Source organism: Octopus sinensis, linkage group LG12 (genome assembly GCF_006345805.1).
Source record: "Octopus sinensis linkage group LG12, ASM634580v1, whole genome shotgun sequence".
In the NCBI taxonomy this organism is placed as follows: Eukaryota; Metazoa; Mollusca; class Cephalopoda; order Octopoda; family Octopodidae; genus Octopus; species Octopus sinensis.
Window position 1 is genome coordinate 22,500,043 of NC_043008.1, and position 25,777 is coordinate 22,525,819.

Sequence of the window (25,777 nt, forward strand, 5' to 3'; positions counted from 1 at the left end):
ATATAATATACATATTATATATATATATACGTATATATATATATATATATGCATATATATATAAGGGCCTCTCATAGACAACAGATGAGAATTCTGCAATTTCTGGCCAACAACCTGCATAGATAATTTGTTTGTAGTAATCAAATATTTGTGTGTGTTGTACATTAGCTCACTCCCTCCAGCCGTCGAATGGACATTGCTTGTACCGGTGCACAAATGTGCTACATGTTTAGATGTCAAAGCGATTGAAGAGCAACATGAAGGAATGAAGTGTCTTGCTCAAGAACACAATGCATTGCCTCAATGCAGGAAATGAAACCACAACCTTGTGACTGCAAAGTGCAAAAACCTAACCATTAGGCCATGCACATATTCATCTTTATTAATTATTTTGTTTTATATATATATATGCATGTATATATGTATAAACATGGAATTTATGGACGTGGATTTTTAGGGGTCAGTGAAGTTAAAAAAATAAGACATTTGTTCAGTTTCAGGAACATTTTTTTATCTTTTTTTCCATTTTTGTTTAGTATTTCATTTTATTCCTTTTTTTTTTTTTCTGATTTTCTCGGCATTTTTTAATTCTGTGGATTAAAATAAAAAGTATCTCTTTGTTTGTTTTGTTTTTGTTTTGTTGGGTTTTTTTTTTTTTTGTTCATTTACTCATTTTTGGAATATAGGGAAGTTTTGATTTTTTTTTTTTTTTGGTTTTTACTTAGAATATAAAAAAAAAAAATAACATAACAAAAAAAAAATGAAACAGATTAAAAAATATCTTAAGTATTGTCAACATTTCGCGAGTGGAACCACCAATTCAATTCAGTCGTCCAGCATTTATTTTGAGCTTCTTTTAGTTTGGCACGAAATTGCTGAGATGCTTCTTGATCGGATGCACCAAGCGCCAAGGCTTTCCGCAAATATTCGACGTCTTTGTCAGAGGAAAGTTCGGGCAAGCCTGATTGCAGCATCAAATTAAACAGTGTAATCAAAACGTGACTCCTACGACGAAGAATCATATAGGCTAATTGGCAATTCTCTTCAAACCTGTGAAGACAAGAAGAAGAAGAAGAATTTTAGGATGAATGTTTTAGCAGTTTGAATAATGATTTCTTGTCACAAATGGCATATGGAATAAAATGAATAACAAAGAGGAGAATCTTTTTGAAGAGAGAAGGGAGGGGAGTAATAGAGAGAGGAGGAAAGAGCAAGAGGGGTAGGAGAGAGGGGGAAGCCAGATGGGGGAGAGAGAGGAAGTAGGAAACAAAGGAGAGTAGGAGAGAGGAAGGAGTAGGAGAGAGGGGGAAGCCAGATGGGGAGAGAGGGGAAGTAGGAAACAAAGGGGAGTAGGAGAGAGGGGGAAGCCAGATGGGGGAGGAGGGGAGGAAGAGGGAAGTAGGAAACAAAGGGGAGTAGGAGAGAGGGAGGAGTAGGCGAGAGAGGATAGTAGGAGATAGGGAGTAAGAGAGAGGAGTAGGTGAGAAAGAAGACAAAAGAAAAGGTGGAAGCAGAGAAGAATAGAAGGAAGAGAGACAAAGTAACAAAGAGAAAGAGAGAGAGAGACAAAGAGATAGAGAGGAAGACAGAGTAATAAATAGAAAGAGAGACAAAGTGATAGAGATATATGTAGAGAGATAGAGAGAGAGAGAGAGAGAGAGAGTAAGCCACATAAATGAGAAACAGCAGCAACAACAGTGGAGACACAATGGCCAAATGGTTAGGGCAGCGGAGCTCGCGGTTGGAGGATCGCGGTTTCGATTCCCAGACTGGGCGTTGTGTGTGTTTATTGAGTGAAAACACCTAAAACTCCACGAGGCTCAAGCAAGGGGTGGTGACGACCCCTGTTGTACTCTTTCGCCCCAACTTTCTCTCACTCTTTCTTCCTGTTTCTCGTCCTCCCCGAGTTCCTACGCAACCGCTGAGCCTGGATGCGCATTCATCCTTCCGTCGATGCTCTCGGTGTCGGGGGTTTGATCTGCTTTCTTTTCTGTGGGTCTCACGAATAGCAAAGGACCACATTTCGGAATTTCTCCCACAAGGATGAAGACCGCTACACTCAACAGCAACAGCAGCAAGAACACTGGTGGTGGTAGCAGTAGCAGCAGCCTCAGCAGCAGTAGCTGATGATGAAGATTTTGTTAATATCATTTAGCAGAGATTCACACCTGATCAAACAACCATATGATCAGATGTGTTTCCAACAATGCCCATCCTGTTCAAACCAATTTTCAGGCATGAAATCAAGGACTTTCTTCTGTCGCTATGTTCTGTGTTCAAATTCCGCCGAGATCGACTTTGCCTTTCATCCTTTCGTGATCGATAAATTAAGTACCAGTTACGCACTGGGGTCGATGTAATCAACTTAATACCTATGTCTGTCCTTATTTGTCCCCTCTATGTTTAACCCCTTTTGGGTAATAAAGAAATAGGTATTTCGTCTGCCATTACGTTCTGAGTTCAAATTCCGCCGAGGTCGACTTTGCCTTTCATCCTTTCGTGTCGATAAATTAAGTACAGTTCGCACTGGGTCGTGTAATCACTTACTAACCTATGTCTGTCCTTATTTGTCCCCTCTATGTTTAACCCCTTTTGGGTAATAAAGAAATAGGTACTGGCAACAACCTTGCTCGAATCTTTTTACACATGCCACTGGCCTCCGTCTTTGATATTAACAAAATGCCTCCGTCTTTGTGTTTTTCCTCTCTTTTTCTTAAGAGGGACATTTAACTACTGTTTTTAACAACTGCTTCGAAGCAGCTTCATTGACTACTTCATTGATGTTGTTGTTATTATTATTGTTGCTTAATCAGTCAAATGTTTTAAAGTTATTTTTCTTAGGGTGCCAAGAGCACCATCCGAGCTTGATTGTCGCCAGAGCGGCTAACTGGCTTCCGTGCTGGTGGCACGTAAAAGGCACCATTCGAGCGTGATCGTTACCAGCGTCGCCTTACTGGCACCTGTGCCAGTGGCATGTGTAAAAAGATTCGAACAAGGTTGTTGCCAGTACCTATTTCTTTATTACCCACAAGGAGCTAAACATAGAGGGGACAAATAAGGACAGACATAGGTATTAAGTTGATTACATCGACCCCAGTGCGTAACTAGTACTTAATTTATCGACCCCGAAAGGATGAAAGGCAAAGTCGACCTCGGCGGAATTTGAACACAGAACGTAGTGACAGAAGAAATACGGCTACGCATTTCGCCCGGCGTGCTAACGTTTCTGCCAGCTCGCCGCTTTAGTACTGGTTGTTGCCAGTTACTGCCTGACTGGCCCCTGTGCCGGTGGCACATAAAAAGCACCCACTACACTCTCGGAGTGGTTGGCATTAGGAAGGGCATCCAGCTGTAGAAACTCTGCCAGATCAAGATTGGAGCCTGGTGCAGCCATCTAGTTCGCCAGCCCTCAGTCAAAATCGTCCAACCCATGCTAGCATGGAAAGCGGACGTTAAACAATGATGATGATGATAATAATATTCATCTTTCAAGACCCATGACATTCTTATTATATGCACCATAGTTCCCTCTTTTAGGCAGAATTTTATGGCTGAATGCCCTTCCTTAGTATTGCAAATCTTTTTAGTCACCTCTTAACCCATTAAACCAAGGTAGCCTTTGACCCTTAATCATTCAGATTACTTTCTCAAATATAACTACTAGTGTAGCTACAGTGTGTGCTGTCCAGGGCAGCCCTTCCATTTGCCACCCCTGGACCCCACAAAAAACATGTTGCCTACAGCAGACCCAAAAGTGGTGCCCCTTTAAAAGTTCTACCCCTACTTCCCACACCCCCACCAGCAGCTACACTAATGAATGTAACACGTGCTGATTCACAGAGTTTTGAATTAATCATGCATTATATCATAGATTTGAATTTTCAATGATGTGATTGTTTATAAATACAAGGTTATTTTACCAGTTCAAATATTCTTGGGACAAATTTGAACCCATAAAGAACCCGTAAGGAAGCCATTTACTGACAAATGGTCAACAACAAGAAATTTTCTTCATAACTTAAACACAGTGACTGGCAGTGACTGACTTTCTTCTGGGTTCAAATATGCTTGGGGAATATTTTTGAACTAACAATAATGTTGTATTTATACACAACACTGCTTAACCCTTTCATTACCAACCCGGCTGAAACCGGCTCTGGCCCTGAGTACAAATGTCTTGTCTTCATAAGTTTTCAATTAAAATCTTCCACCAAACAATTTATGTTCCTAACACTAGCTTAATGATAACTAGGTTATTTTACCAAATTCTTTGTTATATTTCAAGTAATTGGAAGAAACACAGAGCATCTCAACAGAAATACACTAACAAAAGGGTTAAAGTGATCTAAGTTAAAAACCTTCCTTCAAAATTTTAGGTTAATTTATATTACAAACACTGCTCAACCCTTTAGATACCAACCCGGCTGAAACCGCCTCTGGCTCTGCATTACAAATGTCTTGTTTTCATAAGTTTTGAATTAAAATCTTCCACCAAACCTTAGTCACAATTTATGTTCCTACACACTAGCTGAATGATAACTAAGTTATTTTACTAAATTCTTTGTTATATTTAAAGTAATTGAAAGAAACAGAGAGCATCTCAAAATAAATACAGTAACGAAAGGGTTAATGCTACTACCCTGTTATTGTTTATGCTTTGAATGACCCTGTCAGGTAAGTGTGAAAAGCCAGATCTGGTCAGTTTTAACATAGAATGGGTAGAATATTTTAGGCTGAACATGGCCAGTTGAAAAGCTGAAAGGAATATGGTTTACCTATTGTAAAACCAAAATAACATGTACAATATTGCTAATCTAACAAAGCTACCACAGTAAGAGTTGTGCTGCATCTATTTCTCATGCTGCCATGCTGGAGAAGAGAAAAAAATATACAAGCAGACAAACAGACATGCCCACATGATATAGAAAGAAACTTCATCATCATCATCATCATCATCATCATCATCGTTCAACGTCCGTTTTCCGCGCTAGCATGGGTTGGACGGTTCGACCGGGGATCTGGGAAGCCAGAAGGCTGCACCAGGCTCCAGTCTGATCTGGCACTGTTTCTACAGCTGGACGCCCTTCCTAACGCCAACCACTCCGTGAGTGTAGTGGGTGCTTTTTACGTGCCACCTGCACAGGTGCCAGGCGTGGCTGGCAACGGCCACGATCGGATTGGTGTATTTTACGTACCACCGGCACGGAAGCCAGTCTAGGCAGCGCTGGCATCGGCCACGTTCAGATGGTGCTTTTTACGTGCCACCAGCACAGGGATCACAACTGCAGTTTCCATTGATTTTGATGTTGGTGTAGTTGACTCAATGGATCTCCTCAAGCACAGGGTCGAAATGGTGTTTCTTCACTTGCCACCTGCACAGGAGTCAGTCCAGCAGTCCTGGCAACTGCCGGGTGCCAGTCATAGGATTGGCTCAATTTCAATTCCGATTTCACTTGCCCCAACAGGTCTTCGGAAGCAGAGTTTAGTGTCCAATGAAGGGAGGTTGGCATGGGTGCCTGTCGTCGGATGAGTTTTGATTTCGACTTCGCTTGCCTCAACAGGTCTTTGTGTGTCCAAGGGAGGAAAGGCATGCATAAGTGGGCTGGACTCACTTGTCCTGCCGGGTCTTCTCACGCACAGCATATTTCCAAAGGTCTCTAAACTTGTTCATGAAAACTAATAGAAACCAAAAAAAGAAAAAGAAAACGTTACTTACTTTTGGAAATTATCGTTCTGGCCTTCACCATTTTTAATGACATACACAAAATGTGATGTCAGCACAAACGGTACCCTTTCTCGTCTGACACCAAATTTCTTTTTTTTGTTGCCCAAAATGTGACCAAAATCTATGTGGAAAAGCTGGAATGAGAGTAAAGCAAAAATGAAAGATAACCTTATGTCAACAGGGACCCACTCTAATAATTTATAGGGTTTGATTTGGACTTCTGGACCAACACAGTTACTGAGTTGCTTGGATGCTAAACTGATACTTCATGGGTTCCGGAAGCATCTCCTGTCATTCATAGGGTCACTGTGAATTGATTAAAATCCATATGTGTTAACCATTGGATCATTAAGACATAACTGTCACATTCATTATATATATCAACTAGCAGTATCGCCCGGCGTTGCTCGGGTTTGTAGGGGAAATATCTATATAAGCATTTTTAGAGATGTAAAGTATAATAGCCATCTCAATATGGCTAACCATAAAGGGGGGGTGTTACTGTAGCTTTTTACGTTCTGAGATTTAATAATACATTTTTAGAGAGTTACTTCCCTTATATAATAGCAAAAAAATGCATTAAAAATGGGAAAAAATGATGGTAAATTTTTTTTTAATCGCAGACTCATCGTAGACGCGCGCTAATACCCAGAAGGGTTCGATATGAATCACGACTATAAGATACCCGCTTTTGGTTAAACTGCACCGCAAAATGTGGGAGTAATTAGGAATCTAAATCATAGGAGACAGACACACAACTTCACTTTTATATATAAAGACTAGCAGTATCGCCCGGCGTTGCTCGGGTTTGTAAGGGAAATAACTATATAAGCATTTTTAGAGAGTTATAGCCAAAAAGTAGCAGAAAATGCATTAAAAATGGAAAAAAAATTATGGTAAATTTTTTTTTAAATCGTTGACTCATCGTAGACATTTTTAGAGAGTTACTTCCCTTATGTAATAGCGAGAAAAATGCATTAAAATGGGAAAAAAATTATGGTAAATTTTTTTAAATCGTAAACTCATCGTAGACGCGCGCTAATACCCAGAAGGGCTCGATATGAATCACGACTATAAGATACCCGCTTTTGGTTAAACTGCACTACAAAATGTAGGAGTAGTTAGGAATCTAAATCATAGGAGACAGACATACAACTTCACTTTTATATATAAAGATTAGCAGGTATGGGTGTACGGTTAAGACATTTGTATGACAACTTAGAGAGTGAGACAAGTCCTCATAAATTCAAAATTATCTGGGCTATTGTAGATAGTGTACATGGAAAACAGGCATTAAATGATGATGGTAAGGATGATGACACATGCAGACACACACACAATGGGCTTCTTGCAGACTCTTTCTCCAAAATCTATTCACAAAGCTTTGCTTGGTCTAGGACCTTAGTAGAAAACATTTACCACTCAAAATGCCCTGCATGTGGTTTTGGAACTGAACTTGAAATTAAATGGTTTATGGTTCAGAAGCAAACTTGTTAACCACACAGTGCCATACCACCCCAAATATAAGACAATCAAAAGGAAAAAAAGAATTTGGGACCACTACCAAAGGGATCACACTCGTGCTCAGAACTTTTGAAACAATTCTTCATAGACATTGATTATATTTTGTATCTTACTTGGCCATTGGTTTTGATCATGATATTGTCATTATGCCGGTCACCAATTCCCAAGACATAGGTGATGACACTATAACCAGCACAGGAGAGAGAAAAGTCTGTGACTGCTTTTGCTAATCTGGAAGAAGGGACAAAAGAATTAAATTTTACATTTGGTTCATATAATTGTAAAAGAAAAAAAAAATTTAATTAGAAAACAATAATTACAATAATAACATAAAGAAAAAAGTGACAATGGACAGGGAATGATCTAATATTCCTGGTCTGCATTTGAACAGCAAAGGTCCCTAAGTTTGGTGGCTTTTCCACCAGTGTCTAAAACAATGGAACCACTTAGTTTCAAGGATGCAAACAAACCAATCAGTGGGGTTCATGACCTACTTTTGGCTTGACCAGAATCATGCTCTTATAAACCTGCCCCCGTATCACATTCTGCTAATAGGAGTAGGAACTGGCAGAATGCAAATAATGACACAGGCAGACAATCTGTGATACCTTCTTCCCCTTACCCGCAACCCATATATTCTGGTTGCATAACCCTCAGTGAGGTCAATAATAACCCGCAGTTTAATATGCCTAATATATCAAATAACAATAATAACCAAAATAGTGTAGGCATAACATCTGATAGAAACTCTATGGACATTAGTAGCATCCCGTATGATAATTCTATGAATGAAAGTAATGTAGAAGTGAAAACTAGGAATAATAAAAACACTACTACCAAAAGTAAATGTAACTGTAAAGATATAAACCATTGTCCACTCTTGGGTTAATGTCTAACCATAAATGTAAGATAGTTATATTGGTTGCTCAGTTGAAATGAAAACACAACTGCACAATCACCTCTTGTCTTTTAAACTTAGACATAAGACTAATAGCATGTTATTATCCATGAAGGTATGGGAACTCAAAATAACAATATTAAAATCAACATAATATGGAATATAATTCATAGAGGTCAACCATACTCCAACAACCAATATGGGTGTGGACTATGCTGTATGGAGATTTCTGAAATATTAAAATATAGAAATAAAGACAATTTAATTAATAATAAATTAAATCTTAGGGTTTCATGTGCTCATAGAATCATCTGTTTGTTTATTCATAATTATTTTAATAGCATTACTTAATCAGCTAGTCCCTGTTTTCTCTCATATGACAGCATCCATACCCTCTCTTCACCTCATATCTGGGCCTGTGGAATAGTATAACAATTGTGATTATATAGTGATATCTCCTGACCTCCTGGCCCCAAACAGACCTTCTGTTTGGTTAATTATATTTTGATTAGTTTAATATACCTTTACAACTTTAGTATGTTTTAGGCAATTGATACTTGAACCTGTCTATTTTGTATCACATCACCTGACCCTCTTGGCATATTACCATACCTTTATATATCATTTTATTATTTCTAATTACATTTATTCTATTAGTGATTTATCATACCTAGAGTTTACTAACTACACCTGTGTTAACTAAGCTAGAAATACAACTAAATACTTGCTATTAACAGCTGCTAGGTGGCCAGTATGGAGCTGTTTTAGCTTCTCTTTGCTTTTTATATACTATGAAGCTTTATAATCTCTCTTGAAGTATTAGATCTTTAATATTACTGTAGTGCAATTTACCTTGTTTTATTACCCCTTACTAAAATTTATTACCCCTTACTAAAACTTAGACTTACTAATGTCTACATTTATAACCACGTACATACATACATGCAGTACAACTGTATATCTCTTTTACTCTTTTTTTACTCTTTTACTTGTTTCAGTCATTTGACTGCGGCCATGCTGGAGCACCGCCGGGACTTATTCTTTGTAAGCCCAGTACTTATTCTATCGGTCTCTTTTTTGCCGAACCGCTAAGTGACGGGGACGTAAACACACCAGCATCGGTTGTCAAGCAATGCTAGGGGGACAAACACAGACACACAAACACACACATATATTTATATATATACATATATACGGCAGGCTTCTTTCAGTTTCCGTCTACCAAATCCACTCACAAGGCATTGGTCGGCCCGGGGCTATAGCAGAAGACACTTGCCCAAGATGCCACGCAGTGGGACTGAACCCGGAACCATGTGGTTGGTTAGCAAGCTACTTACCACACAGCCACTCCTGCGCCTATATATGTATGTATGTACAGTAAGCTTCTCTCGGTTTCCATTGACCAGATCCACTTATGAGGCTTTGGTTGGCTTGAGGCTATAGCAGAAGACACTTGCCCAAGATGCCACGCAGTGGGACTGAACCCGGAACCATGTGGTTGGTTAGCAAGCTACTTACCACACAGCCACTCCTGCGCCTATATATGTATGTATGTACAGTAAGCTTCTCTCGGTTTCCATTGACCAGATCCACTTATGAGGCTTTGGTTGGCCTGAGGCTATAGCAGAAGACACTTGCGCAAAGGTGCCACACAGTGGGATTGAACCCAGAATCAATGAGGCCGGGAAGCAAACTTCTTGCCCCACAACCATGCCTGTACCAATTGCCTGTCTGTATGTGTGTGATAGTGTATGTGTTTGGGTCATTGCATGCATGTGTGTGTGTGTGTGTGTGCGCATGTGTGATTTCATGTAAGTGATTGTGAATGTATGTGACTGCGCATGTGTGCATGTGTGTGTGTGATTGCATAAAAATGTGTGAAACATATGTGTATGACTGTGTGTGTGCATGTGTGTGTGTGTGATTTCGTGTATATGACTGCATGGGTCTGTGTGTGTGTGTGTGTGTGTTTGATTGCATACAAGTGTGTGATCACATATGTGTATGACTGTGCCTGTGTGTGCGTGTGTGTGTGAGTGTGTGATTTCGTGTATGTGACTGCACGGGTGGGTGTGTGTGTGTGTGTGTGATTGCATACAAGTGTGTGATCACATATGTATGTGTATGACTGTACCTGTGTGTGCGTGTGTGTGTGAGTTTGAGTATGTGACTGCACGGGTGTGTGTGTGTGTGTGTGTGTGTGTGTGATTGCATACAGGTGTGTGATCACATATGTGTATGACTGTACCTGTGTGTGCGTGTGTGTGTGAGTGTGTGATTTTGAGTATGTGACTGCACGGGTGTGTGTGTGTGTGATTGCATACAGGTGTGTGATCACATATGTGTATGACTGTACCTGTGTGTGCGTGTGTGTGTGTGAGTGTGTGATTTTGAGTATGTGACTGCAGGGGTGTGTGTGTGTGTGTGTGTGTGTGTGTGTGTGTGATTGCATACAGGTGTGTGATCACATATGTGTATGACAGTACCTGTGTGTGCGCGTGTGTGTGAGTGTGTGATTTTGAGTATGTGACTGCAGGGGTGTGTGTGTGTGTGTGTGATTGCATACAAATGTGTGATCACACATGCATGACTGTGCACGTGTGATCACGATTGTATGACAATGCGTATGTGTATGTGTGTGTGTGTGTGTGTGTGTGTGCAGGTACATGCAAAAACAAAAGAACACGAAAGAGAGTAGGTATATTGGCGGTGAGCTGGCAGAAACGTTAGCATGCCGGGCGAAATGCGTAGCCGTATTTCGTCTGCCGTTACGTTCTGAGTTCTAATTCCGCCGAGGTCGACTTTGCCTTTCATCCTTTCGGGGTCGATAAATAAAGTACGAGTTACGCACTGGGGTCGATGTAATCGACTTAATCCCTTTGTCTGTCCTTGTTTGTCCCCTCTATGTTTAGCCCATTGTGGGTAGTAAAGAAATATATATTGATGGTGGGAATTACTTTTCATCTGTGGTATTGTGCTGTTTCAGCCATTCGTAAACACATTTAACAGCCCCATAATTGCGTTGGATGGAAGCTATGGTTTCAGCATTAGAAACCACCTCAATCATTCCAGTGTTTTCTCCTGTACACAGACAACCATACGGGTTCATTCTGGAAAAGACAAAACACAAAAAAAAAGAATAATTTATTACATGAGATGAAATACAATGAAAAAGTTCACGTCGTCGTCGTTTATTACTTCTAATTAAAGTGAAGCACGACCTTCGGACGTTAGGTCTCACCATGGAAATGACTAGAGACCGAGACCTATGGAAGTATGCTGTGCGTGAGAAGACCCGGCAAGACTAGTGAAGCCATAACCCGTGGCCCCTACCTGGGATGTAGTCAGTCCACCTGTGCATACCTTCCTTCTTGTGACACTTGTGAAGACCTGTTGAGGCAAGTGAAAATGAAATCAAATCAAATCAAATCAAATCAAACCAAATCAAAATAGATGAACATCAATGGAATTTGTATCCTTGTGGTACCAGTGCCAGTGGCACATAAGAAAACCATCCGAACGTGACCATAGCCAGTACTGCATCGACTGGCCTCCGTGCTGAGGGCACGTAACAAACACCATCCGAGCGTGGCCGTTCGCCAGCCTCGTCTGGCACCTGTGTCGGTGGCACATAAAAAACACCATCCGAGCGTGGCCGTCTGCCAGTCTCGTCTGGCACCTGTGTCAGTGGCACATAAAAAACACCATCCGAGCGTGGCCGTTCGCCAGCCTCATCTGGCACCTGTGTCGGTGGCACATAAAATCACCCACTACACTCTCGGAGTGGTTGGCGTTAGGAAGGGCATCCAGCTGTAGAAACACTGCCAGATCTGACTGGCCTGGTGCAGCCTTCGGGCTCCCCAGACCCCAGTTGAACCGTCCAACCCATGCTAGCATGGAAAGCAGACGTTAAATGATGATGATGATGATGATGAGATGAAATACAATGAAAAAGTTCACATCGTCGTCGTCGTTTATTACTTCTAATTAAAGTTATTCTATTAGCGACTCATCATACCTAGAGTTTACTAACTACACCTGCGTTAACTAAGCTAGAAATATAAATAAATACTTGCTATGAACTGCTGCTAGGTGACCAGTATAAAGCTGTTTTATCTCCTCTTTGCTTTTTATATACTACTAGCAGTATCGCCCGGCGTTGCTCGGGTTTGTAAAGGAAATAACTATATAAGCATTTTTAGAAAGTTATAGCCAAAAAATAGCAAAAAAATGCATTAAAAATGGAAAAAAATGATGGTAAATTTTTTTTTAAATCGTTGACTCATCGTAGACATTTTTAGAGAGTTACTTCCCTTATATAACAGCGAAAAAAATGCATTAAAATGGAAAAAATGGTAAATTTTTTTTTAAATCATAGACTCATCGTATACACGCGCTAATACCCAGAAGGGCTCGATATGAATCACGACTATAAGATACCCGCTTTTGGTTAAACTGCACCGCAAAATGTGGGAGTAGTTAGGAATCTAAATCATAGGAGACAGACACACAACTTCACTTTTATATATAAAGATGAAGCTTTATAATCTCTCTTGAAGTATTAGATCTTTAATATTACTGTAATCTTTAATATTAGGGCAGCAGCGGTGGTGACATCATCATCATCATTAAACGTCTGTTGTCCATCCTGGCATGGGTTGGATGGTTTGACCAGGGCCGGCAAGCTGGAAGGCTGCAAGCTGGAAGACTGGATGTCCTTCCTCGTGCCAACCACTCAGAGAGTATAATGGGTGCTTTTATGTGCCTCCAGCATGGGTGCCATTTGTGTGACACCAGTATCTGCCATGACAGTGATTTTACTTGGCTTGATGGGTCTCCTTCTCAAGCACAACATAATGGATTAACCATTAAGCAAAATAAGCATGTACTCAGGGCACCAAAGAAAAGGGAACACTGCAGAAATGGTAAATGGTTTATGACACAAAAGAAATCACTTTAACCCTTTAGCATTTAAACCGGCCAAATCCGGCCAAAAGTATTCAGCCTGTTTTATGTTCAAACTGACCAGATCTGGTCTCTCACACCAACCCTACAATATCGCTTTAAAAACTAACACCTACCTCATCAAAATCTCACAGCTACAAGATAATGCATGATTAGTTCAAAACAGTGTGGAGGAAAAAGCATTAATTTTAGCAGAATAACATGTACACTAAAGGGTTAAACTTGCTAAAATAATATTCAAAGTGTTTATTTATATGATCGGAAAATTTGTCTTATGATTTATTATTAAGCGAGATCGTTGCCAGAGCAACAAGCTAGCCTCCCTGCCGATGGCACGTTAAAAACACCATTCAAGCGTGATCGTTACCCGCATCGCCTTACTGGCACTTTCGAGCAAGGTCGTTGCCAGTGCCTGTGCAGGTGGTACATAAAAAAACGCCATTTGAGCGTGGCTGTTGTCAGTACCGCCTGACTGGCCCTCATGCCAATGGCACGTAAAAGGAGCCACTACACTCTCGGAGTGGTCGGCATTAGGAAGGACATCCAGCTGTAGAAACTCTGCCAGATCAGATTGGAGTCTGGTGCAGCCATCTGGTTCGCCAGACCTGTCAAATCGTCCAACCCATTCTAGCATGGAAAGCGGACATTAAACAATGATGATGATGATTTTGAATTACATATATATGGGGGCGCCAACATTTTTTAAGTGCTTAAGGCCTCTATGGGTCTTAATCCAGCCCTGTTGTCAAGTGACATCATTCCAAGTGGATGAGATTTTCCCACGCATTTCTTCACATAAACTTTACTAATGCATCAAATTTTAAAAATTTATTTATGGTTAATAAATTCGTAATTTGTTATTACACATCATCATCATCATCATCGTTTAGCGTCCGTTTTCCATGCTAGCATGGGTTGGACGGTTCAACTGGGGTCTGTGAAGCCGGAAGGCTTCATCAGGCCCAGTCTGATCTGGCAGTGTTTCTACGGCTGGATGCCCTTCCTAACGCCAACCACTCCGTGAGTGTAGTGGGTGCTTTTTACGTGCCACCTGCACAGGTGCCAGACAGAGCTGGCAAACGGCCACGAACGGATGGTGCTTTTACGTGCCACCGGCATGGGGGGCAGGCGAGGCTGGCAACGGACACGAACGGATGGTGCTTTTACGTGCCACCGGCATGGGGGCCAGGCGAGGCTGGCAACGGACACATATATTGACCCTTTATTCATTTGCTTTGGCCTATATTATGAATAAGGCTTTTTTAGGGACAACAGTCTCTACCCAACCCACAAGATCTGGTTTATACTTCAGTGTGGCCCTCAAAAACCAAACAAATGTGATCTGTTCTACACAGATGCTCCACTTATTAGAAACAGCAATTAAATCCTCTTCAAATCACACCATACTATTTTTAAAAAAGCAATGTCTTTTATCCTAAATCTGTTAAATTATGGGGCTAATTAACAACAACAGAGTCAGGGGCTAAGCAATATATGGAAGCACTCCGTCGGTTACGACGACGAGGGTTCCGGTTGATCCGAATCAACGGAACAGCCTGCTCGTGAAATTAACGTGTAAGTGGCTGAGCACTCCACAGACACGTGTACCCTAAACGTAGTTCTCGGGGATATTCAGCATGACACAGAGAGTGACAAGGCCGGCCCCTTGAAATACAGGTACAACAGAAACAGGAAGTAAGATGAGAGAAAGTTGTGGTGAAAGAGTACAGCAGGGATCACCACCATCCCTGCTGGAGCCTCGTGGAGCTTTAGGTGTTTTCGCTCAATAAACACTCACAACACCCAGTTTGGGAATCGAAACCGCGAGTCCGCTGCCCTAACCACTGGGCCATTGCGCCTCCACTATATAGGTATATATAAAGGCGGCGAGCTGGTAGAAACGTTGGCACGCCGGGCGAAATTCGTAGCCGTATTTCGTCTGTTGTTGCGTTCCGAGTTCAAATTCCGCCGAGGTCTACTTTGCCTTTCATCCTTTCGGGGTCGATAAATTAAGTACCAGTTACGCACTGGGGTCGATGTAATCGACTTAATCCCTTTGTCTGTCCTTGTTTGTCCCCTCTGTGTTTAGCCCCTTGTGGGTAGTAAAGAAATAAATATATGGGTGTATAATAAACCAATGGTTCAATGTTAACTTACTTGAGATCCACACCTTCTTCTTGCCAAATGGAGTCAACAATTTGGATAATTTGCAGCGTCAGCATGTCTTGTCGGAGGTCTGCAGAAAGAGTATTCCATAGAAATATAAAGAAATAGCAATGACAATAACAAACATCATCACCATCATCATCATCCTCATCATTGCTATCAGCACTACCAACACATCACAGCCATCACTGTAATTATATCTACCCAACAAATGAGCCAATACATGGTTGTGCAAACTGCTAAAAATAGTAAGTAATATATCTCTTGAATTATAAAAAGGCCATTCAACAATATAGTCAAAACAGAGAGTTCATTGCTGGAATGCCTTTTAATTACATCTGCTCAATCTGGGTTGACTAACTCTTTACTTTGACTGTGACCATGCTGGAGCACCACCTTTAGTCGAGCAAATCGACCCCAGGACTTATTCTTTGTAAGCCTAGTACTTATTCTATCGGTCTCACTTGCTGAACCACTAAGTTATGGGGACATAAATACACCAGCATCAGTTGTCAAGTGATGTTGGGGGGGACAAACACAGACACACAAACATATACACACACATACATACATATATATATATACATATATACGACGGGCTTCTTTCAGTTTCTGTTTACTAAATCCATCCACAAGGCTTTGGTCGGCCCGAGGCTATAGTAGAAGACACTTCCCCAAGATGCCATGCAGTAGAACTGAACCCAGAACCATGTGGTTCGTAAGCAAGCTACTTACCACACAGCCACTCCTACGCCTAACAACAATAAAAAGAAACAAACTGGCTTTTATCTAAAGTCCAGTGATTAGGGTTGTACCTCACATTACAACCCTAACATCTTAAAAACAGGATGGTATGTTTTATTGTGTTGTTGAAAACACATTATCACCATCATCATCATTATCATCTTACATCTGTTTTCTATGCTGGAATGGGTTGGATGGGTCATCAAAGTCTGAGTCTGTTCTGGTTCAGTAACCGACCTCCCATATAAGCCAGAGGACCACATCTTGTGTGTGCACTCCATTCTTGGCAAGAGTTCTAAGATTGGATGCCCTTCCTAACATCAACCACCATACAAAGAATACTGGTTGCATTTTATCATGGCACCAGCACTAGAGATGTTGCCTTGTACTCTGAAAGTCAAAATGTCCTCACTATCTCTAGGCTGCCTCTATTCATTTAAAGCAATATAATCAAAAGAGCAAACAGAAGAAAGGGTGATGGCAAAAGAAGAAAAAGGATAAGTGAGTTATTCTTTGTAAGTCTAGAACTTATTTTATCAGTCTCTTATGCCGAACTGCTAAGTTATGGAGACATAAACACAACAACATCGGTTGTTGAGCGATGGTGGGGTGGGGTCAAACACAGATACCCAAATGCATACATATATATATATATATATATATATATATGTATATTATATATATATATATATATATATATATATATGTTATAATATAATATGTATATTAATATATGTATATATATATATGTATATTATTATATATATATATGTATATATGTATATATATTATAATATATATATATATATGTTATATGTATATATATATATATTATATATATATATGTATTATATAATATATGTATATATATATATATGTATATATATAATATGTATATATATATATGTATATATATATATGTATATATATATGTATATATATATATGTATATATGTATATATATATATATATGTATATATGTATATATGTATATATGTATATATATATATATATATGTATATATGTATATATGTATATATGTATATATATATATATGTATATATGTATATATGTATATATATATATATGTATATATATATATGTAATATATATATATATATTATATAATATATATGTATATATTATAGTTATATTATATATTATATATATATAATATATATAATATATGTATGTATATGTATATATATATATTATATATATATAATATATATTATATATATATATATATATATAATATATATATATGTATTATATATATATATTATATATAAAAAATTTTGCAATTAAGGACAACTACTTAATAAGGAAAACTTAACAAGAAATTGTCAGGTAGATAGCGTAAAAACCTCATAAGAGAAAAAATTTCGAAAATAATTATTTCTTATTGAACATATTAATTTATATATAGAGGGCATAATTATACATACATGCCAGGAGGCATTATATATACTGCCAAACGCTAAGAGGGACAATCAGTCATTTCTACCAAAAAATTACTAATCCCACCGAATGCAATTTTTCAAAGTAAGACATTAAAAATATTAGGCCTGTATCACAGTGATTTCATACTTACGTAATCATCAGCAGGCCTGAATGTATTATAAATAAACAACGACCCTGCCTCGCTTAAGCCGAACAGCTAACTGATCAACATCAACGAAGCACATGGGTGAGTTTATATATATTACATCCGGGTGAATGGCAAACTTTTACAAAATTGCATTTCGGGAGAGGAAAAGTTTTTTCGGAATAAAAATTTTGCAATTAAGGACAACTACTTAATAAGGAAAACTTAACAAGAAATTGTCAGGTAGATAGCGTAAAAACCTCATAAGAGAAAAAATTTCGAAAAAATTATTTCTATTGAACATATTAATTTATATATAGAGGGCATAATTATACATACATGCCAGGAGGCATTATTGTTATATACCTGCCAACGCTAAGAGGGACAATCAGTCATTTCTACCAAAAATATTACTAATCCCACCAAATGCAATTTTTCAAAGTAAGACATTTAAAATATATAGGCCTGTATCACAGTGATTCATACTTACGTAATCATCAGCAGGCCTGAATGTATTATAAATAAACAACGACCCTGCCTCGCTTAAGCCGAACAGCTAACTGATCAACATCAACGAAGCACATGGGTGAGTTTATATATATTACATCCGGGTGAATGGCAAACTTTTACAAAATTGCATTTCGGAGAGGAAAAGTTTTTGTCCTAATTGCAAAATTTTTATCGAAAAAAAAACTTTTCCTCTCCCGAAATGCAATTTTGTAAAATTGCCATTCACCCGGATTTATAATATATTAAACTCACCCATGTGCTTCGTTGATGTTGATCAGTTAGCTGTTCGCTTAAGCGAGGCAGGGTCGTTGTTTTTGTTTATTTTCATTACATTCGCCTGCTGATGATTACGTAAGTATGAAATCACTGTGATACAGCCTATATATTTTTAAATGTCTTACTTTGAAAAATTGCATTCGGTGGGATTAGTAATATTTTGGTAGAAATGACTGATTGTCCCTCTTAGCGTTTGGCAGGTATATATAATGCCTCCTGGCATGTATGTATAATTATGCCTCTATATATAAATAATATGTTCAATAAGAAATAATTATTTTCGAAATTTTTTCTCTTATGAGGTTTTTACGCTATCTACCTGACAATTTCTTGTTAAGTTTTCCTTATTAAGTAGGTCCTTAATTGCACAAATTTTATTCCGAAAAAACTTTCCTCTCCCGAAATGCAATTTTGTAAAAGTTTGCCATTCACCCGGATGTAATATATATAAACTCACCCATGTGCTTCGTTGATGTTGATCAGTTAGCTGTTCGGCTTAAGCGAGGCAGGGGTTGTTTATTTATAATACATTCAGGCCTGCTGATGATTAATTACGTAAGTATGAAATCACTGTGATACAGGCCTATATTTTTAAATGTCTTACTTTGAAAAATTGCATTCGGTGGGATTAGTAATATTTTTGGTAGAAATGACTGATTGCCTCTTAGCGTTTGGCAGGTAATATAATGCCTCCTGCATGTATGTATAATTATGCCCTCTATATATAAATTAATATGTTCAATAAGAAATAATTATTTTCGAAATTTTTTCTCTTATGAGGTTTTTACGCTATCTACCTGACAATTTCTTGTTAAGTTTTCCTTATTAAGTAGTTGTCCTTAATTGCAAAATTTTTATTCCGAAAAAACTTTTCCTCTCCCGAAATGCAATTTTGTAAAAGTTTGCCATTCACCGGATGTAATATATATAAACTCACCCATGTGCTTCGTTGATGTTGATCAGTTAGCTGTTCGGCTTAAGCGAGCGGGGCAGGGTCGTTGTTTATTTATAATACATTCAGGCCTGCTGATGATTACGTAAGTATGAAATCACTGTGATACAGGCCTATATTTTTAAATGTCTTACTTTGAAAAATTGCATTCGGTGGGTGGGATTAGTAATATTTTTGGTAGAAATGACTGATTGTCCCTCTTAGCGTTTGGCATGTATATATAATGCCTCCTGGCATGTATGTATAATTATGCCCTCTATATATAAAATTATATGTTCAATAAGAAATAATTATTTTCGAAATTTTTTCTCTTATGAGGTTTTTACGCTATCTACCTGACAATTTCTTGTTAAGTTTTCCTTATTAAGTAGTTGTCCTTAATTGCAAAATTTTTATTCCGAAAAAACTTTTCCTCTCCCGAAATGCAATTTTGTAAAAGTTTGCCATTCACCCGGATGTAATATATATAACTCACCATGTGCTTCGTTGATGTTGATCAGTTAGCTGTTCGGCTTAAGCGAGGCAGGGTCGTTGTTTATTTATAATACATTCAGGCCTGCTGATGATTAGTAAGTATGAAATCACTGTGATACAGGCCTATATATTTTTAAATGTCTTACTTTGAAAAATTGCATTCGGTGGGATATAGTAATATTTTTGGTAGAATAGAAATGACTGATTGCCCTCTTAGCGTTTGGCAGGTATATATAATGCCTCCTGGCATGTATGTATAATTATGCCCTCTATATATAAATTAATATGTTCAATAAGAAATAATTATTTTCGAAATTTTTTCTCTTATGAGGTTTTACGCTATCTACCTGACAATTTCTTGTTAAGTTTTCCTTATTAAGTAGTTGTCCTTAATTGCAAAATTTTTATTCCGAAAAAACTTTCCTCTCCCGAAATGCAATTTTGTAAAAGTTGCCATTCACCCGGATGTAATATATATAAACTCACCCATGTGTGCTTCGTTGATGTTGATCAGTTAGCTGTTCGGCTTAAGCGAGGCAGGGTCGTTGTTTATTTATAATACATTCAGGGCTGCTGCTGAGATTACGTAAGTATGAAATCACTGTGATACAGGTATATATTTTTAAATGTCTTACTTTGAAAAATTGCATTCGGTGGGATTAGTAATATTTTTGGTAGAAATGACTGATTGTCCCTCTTAGCGTTTGGCATGTATATATATGCCTCCTGGCATGTATGTATAATTATGCCCTCTATATATAAATTAATATGTTCAATAAGAAATAATTATTTTCGAAATTTTTTCTCTTATGAGGTTTTTACGCTATCTACCTGACAATTTCTTGTTAAGTTTTCCTTATTAAGTAGTTGTCCTTAATTGCAAAATTTTTATTCCGAAAAAACTTTCCTCTCCCGAAATGCAATTTTGTAAAAGTTTGCCATTCACCCGGATGTAATATATATAACTCACCCATGTGCTTCGTTGATGTTGATCAGTTAGCTGTTCGGCTTAAGCGAGGCAGGGTCGTTGTTTATTTATAATACATTCAGGCCTGCTGATGATTACGTAAGTATGAAATCACTGTGATACAGGCCTATATTTTTAAATGTCTTACTTTGAAAAATTGCATTCGGTGGGATTAGTAATATTTTTGGTAGAAATGACTGATTGTCCCTCTTAGCGTTTGGCATGGCAGGTATATAAATGCCTCCTGGCATGTATGTATAATATGCCCTCTATATATAAATTAATATGTTCAATAAGAAATAATTATTTTCGAAATTTTTTCTCTTATGAGGTTTTTACGCTATCTACCTGACAATTTCTTGTTAAGTTTTCCTTATTAAGTAGTTGTCCTTATTGCAAAATTTTATTCCGAAAAAACTTTTCCTCTCCCGAAATGCAATTTTGTAAAAGTTGCCATTCACCCGGATGTAATATATATAAACTCACCCATGTGCTTCGTTGATGTTGATCAGTTAGCTGTTCGGCTTAAGCGAGGCAGGGTCGTTGTTTATTTATAATACATTCAGGCCTGCTGATGATTACGTAAGTATGAAATCACTGTGATACAGGCCTATATATTTTTAAATGTCTTACTTTGAAAAATTGCATTCGGTGGGATTAGTAATATTTTTGGTAGAAACTGACTGATTGTCCCTCTTAGCGTTTGGCATGTATATATAATGCCTCCTGGCATGTATGTATAATTATGCCCTCTATATATAAATTAATATGTTCAATAAGAAATAATTATTTTCGAAATTTTTCTCTTATGAGGTTTTTACGCTATCTACCTGACAATTTCTTGTTAAGTTTTCCTTATTAAGTAGTTGTCCTTAATTGCAAAATTTTTATTCCGAAAAAACTTTTCCTCTCCCGAAATGCAATTTTGTAAAAGTTTGCCATTCACCCGGATGTAATATATATAAACTCACCCATGTGCTTCGTTGATGTTGATCAGTTAGCTGTTCGGCTTAAGCGAGGCAGGGTCGTTGTTTATTATAATACATTCAGGCCTGCTGATGATTACGTAAGTATGAAATCACTGTGATACAGGCTATATTTTTAAATGTCTTACTTTGAAAAATTGCATTCGGTGGGATATTAGTAATATTTTTGGTAGAAATGACTGATTGTCCCTCTTAGCGTTTGGCATGTATATATAATGCCTCCTGGCATGTATGTATAATTATGCCCTCTATATATAAATTAATATGTTCAATAAGAAATAATTATTTTCGAAATTTTTTCTCTTATGAGGTTTTTACGCTATCTACCTGACAATTTCTTGTTAAGTTTTCCTTATTAAGTAGTTGTCCTTAATTGCAAAATTTTATTCCGAAAAAAACTTTTCCTCTCCCGAAATGCAATTTTGTAAAAGTTTGCCATTCACCCGGATGTAATATAATAAACTCACCATGTGCTTCGTTGATGTTGATCAGTTAGCTGTTCGGCTTAAGCGAGGCAGGGTCGTTGTTTATTTATAATACATTCAGGCCTGCTGATGATTACGTAAGTATGAAATCACTGTGATACAGGCCTATATTTTTAAATGTCTTACTTTGAAAAATTGCATTCGGGGGATTAGTAATATTTTTGGTAGAAATGACTGATTGTCCTCTTAGCGTTTGGCATGTATATATAATGCCTCCTGGCATGTATGTATAATTATGCCCTCTATATATAAATTAATATGTTCATAAGAAATAATTATTTTCGAAATTTTTTCTCTTATGAGGTTTTTACGCTATCTACCTGACAATTTCTTGTTAAGTTTTCCTTATTAAGTAGTTGTCCTTAATTGCAAAATTTTATTCCGAAAAAACTTTTCCTCTCCCGAAATGCAATTTTGTAAAAGTTTGCCATTCCCCGGATGTAATATATATAAACTCACCCATGTGCTTCGTTGATGTTGATCAGTTAGCTGTTCGGCTTAAGCGAGGCAGGGTCGTTGTTTATTTATAATACATTCAGGCCTGCTGATGATTACGTAAGTATGAAATCACTGTGATACAGGCCTATATATTTTAAATGTCTTACTTTGAAAAATTGCATTCGGTGGGATTAGTAATATTTTTGTAGAAATGACTGATTGTCCCTCTTAGCGTTTGGCATGTATATATAATGCCTCCTGGCATGTATGTATATTATGCCCTCTATATATAAATTAATATGTTCAATAAGAAATAATTATTTTCGAAATTTTTTCTCTTATGAGGTTTTTACGCTATCTACCTGACAATTTCTTGTTAAGTTTTCCTTATTAAGTAGTTGTCCTTAATTGCAAAATTTTTATTCCGAAAAAACTTTTCCTCTCCCGAAATGCAATTTTGTAAAAGTTTGCCATTCACCCGGATGTAATATATATAAACTCACCCATGTGCTTCGTTGATGTTGATCAGTTAGCTGTTCGGCTTAAGCGAGGCAGGGTCGTTGTTTATTTATAATACATTCAGGCCTGCTGATGATTACGTAAGTATGAAATCACTGTGATACAGGCCTATATTTTTAAATGTCTTACTTTGAAAAATTGCATTCGGTGGGATTAGTAATATTTTTGGTAGAAATGACTGATTGTCCCTCTTAGCGTTTGGCATGTATATATAATGCCTCCTGGCATGTATGTATAATTATGCCCTCTATATATAAATTAATATGTTCAATAAGAAATAATTATTTTCGAAATTTTTTCTCTTATGAGGTTTTTACGCTATCTACCTGACAATTTCTTGTTAAGTTTTCCTTATTAAGTAGTTGTCCTTAATTGCAAAATTTTTATTCCGAAAAAACTTTTCCTCTCCCGAAATGCAATTTTGTAAAATTGCCATTCACCCCGGTGTAATATATATAAACTCACCCATGTGCTTCGTTGATGTTGATCAGTTAGCTGTTCGGCTTAAGCGAGGCAGGGTCGTTGTTTATTTATAATACATTCAGGCCTGCTGATGATTACGTAAGTATGAAATCACTGTGATACAGGCCTATATATTTTTAAATGTCTTACTTTGAAAAATTGCATTCGGTGGGATTAGTAATATTTTTGGTAGAAATGACTGATTGTCCCTCTTAGCGTTTGGCAGGATATATAATGCCTCCTGGCATGTATGTATAATTATGCCCTCTATATATAAATTAATATGTTCAATAAGAAATAATTATTTTCGAAATTTTTTCTCTTATGAGGTTTTTACGCTATCTACCTGACAATTTCTTGTTAAGTTTTCCTTATTAAGTAGTTGTCCTTAATTGCAAAATTTTTATTCCGAAAAAACTTTTCCTCTCCCGAAATGCAATTTTGTAAAAGTTTGCCATTCACCCGGATGTAATATATAAACTCACCCATGTGCTTCGTTGATGTTGATCAGTTAGCTGTTCGGCTTAAGCGAGGCAGGGTCGTTGTTTATTTATAATACATTCAGGCCTGCTGATGATTACGTAAGTATGAAATCACTGTGATACAGGCCTATATATTTTAAATGTCTTACTTGAAAAATTGCATTCGGTGTTGGATTAGTAATATTTTTGGTAGAAATGACTGATTGTCCCTCTTAGCTTTGGCAGGTATAATAATGCCTCCTGGCATGTATGTATAATTATGCCCCCTTATATATAATATATTATATATATATTATTATATAAATATATATATATATGTATATATATATTATGACGCTTGCGATGGTATGGTCATGTGCTGCGGATGGATGAAGAGAGATGTGTGAAGAAGTGCCACTCCCAAACAGTTGAAGGTATCGGGGGAGAGGTAGACCCAGGAAGACATGGATGAGGTGGTCAAGCATGACCTCAGAGCATTGGGCCTCACTGAGGCAATGGCGAAGGACCGAGATCTCTGGAGATATGCTGTGACTACAAAGACCCGGGCTGCTTTCTCAGCAATTCCACATACCCCCTACCCATTCTAAGTACCCCCCTACCCATTCTAAGTACCCCCCTACCCATTCTAAGTACCCCGGATCCCCAAAGTACCCCGGATCCCCAAAGTACCCTGGATCCCCAAAACCCCAATCCCCAGTACCCCGGACCTCGTTGCCCCCGTGCCGCTGACACGGTAAAAATGCTCGAATCCGATCGTGACGATGCCGGACCCTCCGGCCCCTGTGCAGGTGGCACGTAAAAAGCACCCAATCCACTCACGGAGTGGTTGGCGTTAGGAAGGGCATCCAGCCGTAGAAAACTCTGCCAGATTCAGACTGGAGCCTGGAGCGGCCCCTGGCTTCCCAGACCCGGTCCAAAACCGTCCAACCGTCTGCTAGCGCGGAAAGCGGACGTTAAACGATGATGATGATGATGATGATGATGATGATGATGATGATGATATATATATATATATATACAATAGGCTTCTTGCAGCTTCCATCTACTAAATCCACTCACAAGGTTTTGGTTAGCCTGAAGCTATAATAGAAGACACTTGCCTAAGGTGTCACACAGTGGGACAGAACCCAGAACCATGTGGCTCGGATGCAAGCTTCTTATCACACAGCCACTCCTGCACCCATATAAGAATGTTTTATATACTTTATAGTATACTAGCAGTATCGCCTGGCGTTGCTCGGGTTTGTAAGGGAAATAACTATATAAGCATTTTTAGAGAGTTATAGCCAAAAAATAGCAAAAAAATGCATTAAAAATGGAAAAAAAATTATGCTAATTTTTTTTTAAATCGTTGACTCATCGTAGACATTTTTAGAGAGTTACTTCCCTTATATAATAACGAAAAAAATGCATTAAAATGGAAAAAAATAATGGTAAATTATTTTTTAAATCGTAGACTCATCGTAGACATGCGCTAATACCCAGAAGGGTTTGATATGAATCACGATTATAAGATACCCGGTTTTGGTTAAACTGCACTGCAAAATGTGGGAGCAGTTAGGAATCTAAATCATAGGAGACAGACATACAACCTTACTTTTATATATAAAGATTAT

At 38.0% G+C, this 25,777-nt stretch overlaps 1 protein-coding gene across 3 annotated transcripts in view; it reads right to left on the bottom strand.

Annotated features, from left to right (window-relative positions):
- Nucleotides 1-563: 563 nt before the first annotated feature.
- LOC115217858 (phosphatidylinositol 4,5-bisphosphate 3-kinase catalytic subunit beta isoform) overlaps nt 564-25,777 on the bottom strand; it is a 148,235-nt gene continuing 123,021 nt past the window's right edge. For all 3 annotated transcript variants that reach the window (XM_029787564.2, XM_029787565.2, XM_036507812.1), the window contains exons 20-24: nt 15,270-15,348; nt 11,105-11,257; nt 7,363-7,480; nt 5,717-5,859; nt 564-1,050 (exon numbers count right to left, since the gene is read on the bottom strand). In XM_029787564.2, the coding sequence (XP_029643424.1) occupies nt 783-1,050; nt 5,717-5,859; nt 7,363-7,480; nt 11,105-11,257; nt 15,270-15,348 (761 nt within the window). In that variant the 3' untranslated portion in view covers nt 564-782. The remainder of the gene's footprint in view (nt 1,051-5,716; nt 5,860-7,362; nt 7,481-11,104; nt 11,258-15,269; nt 15,349-25,777) is intronic.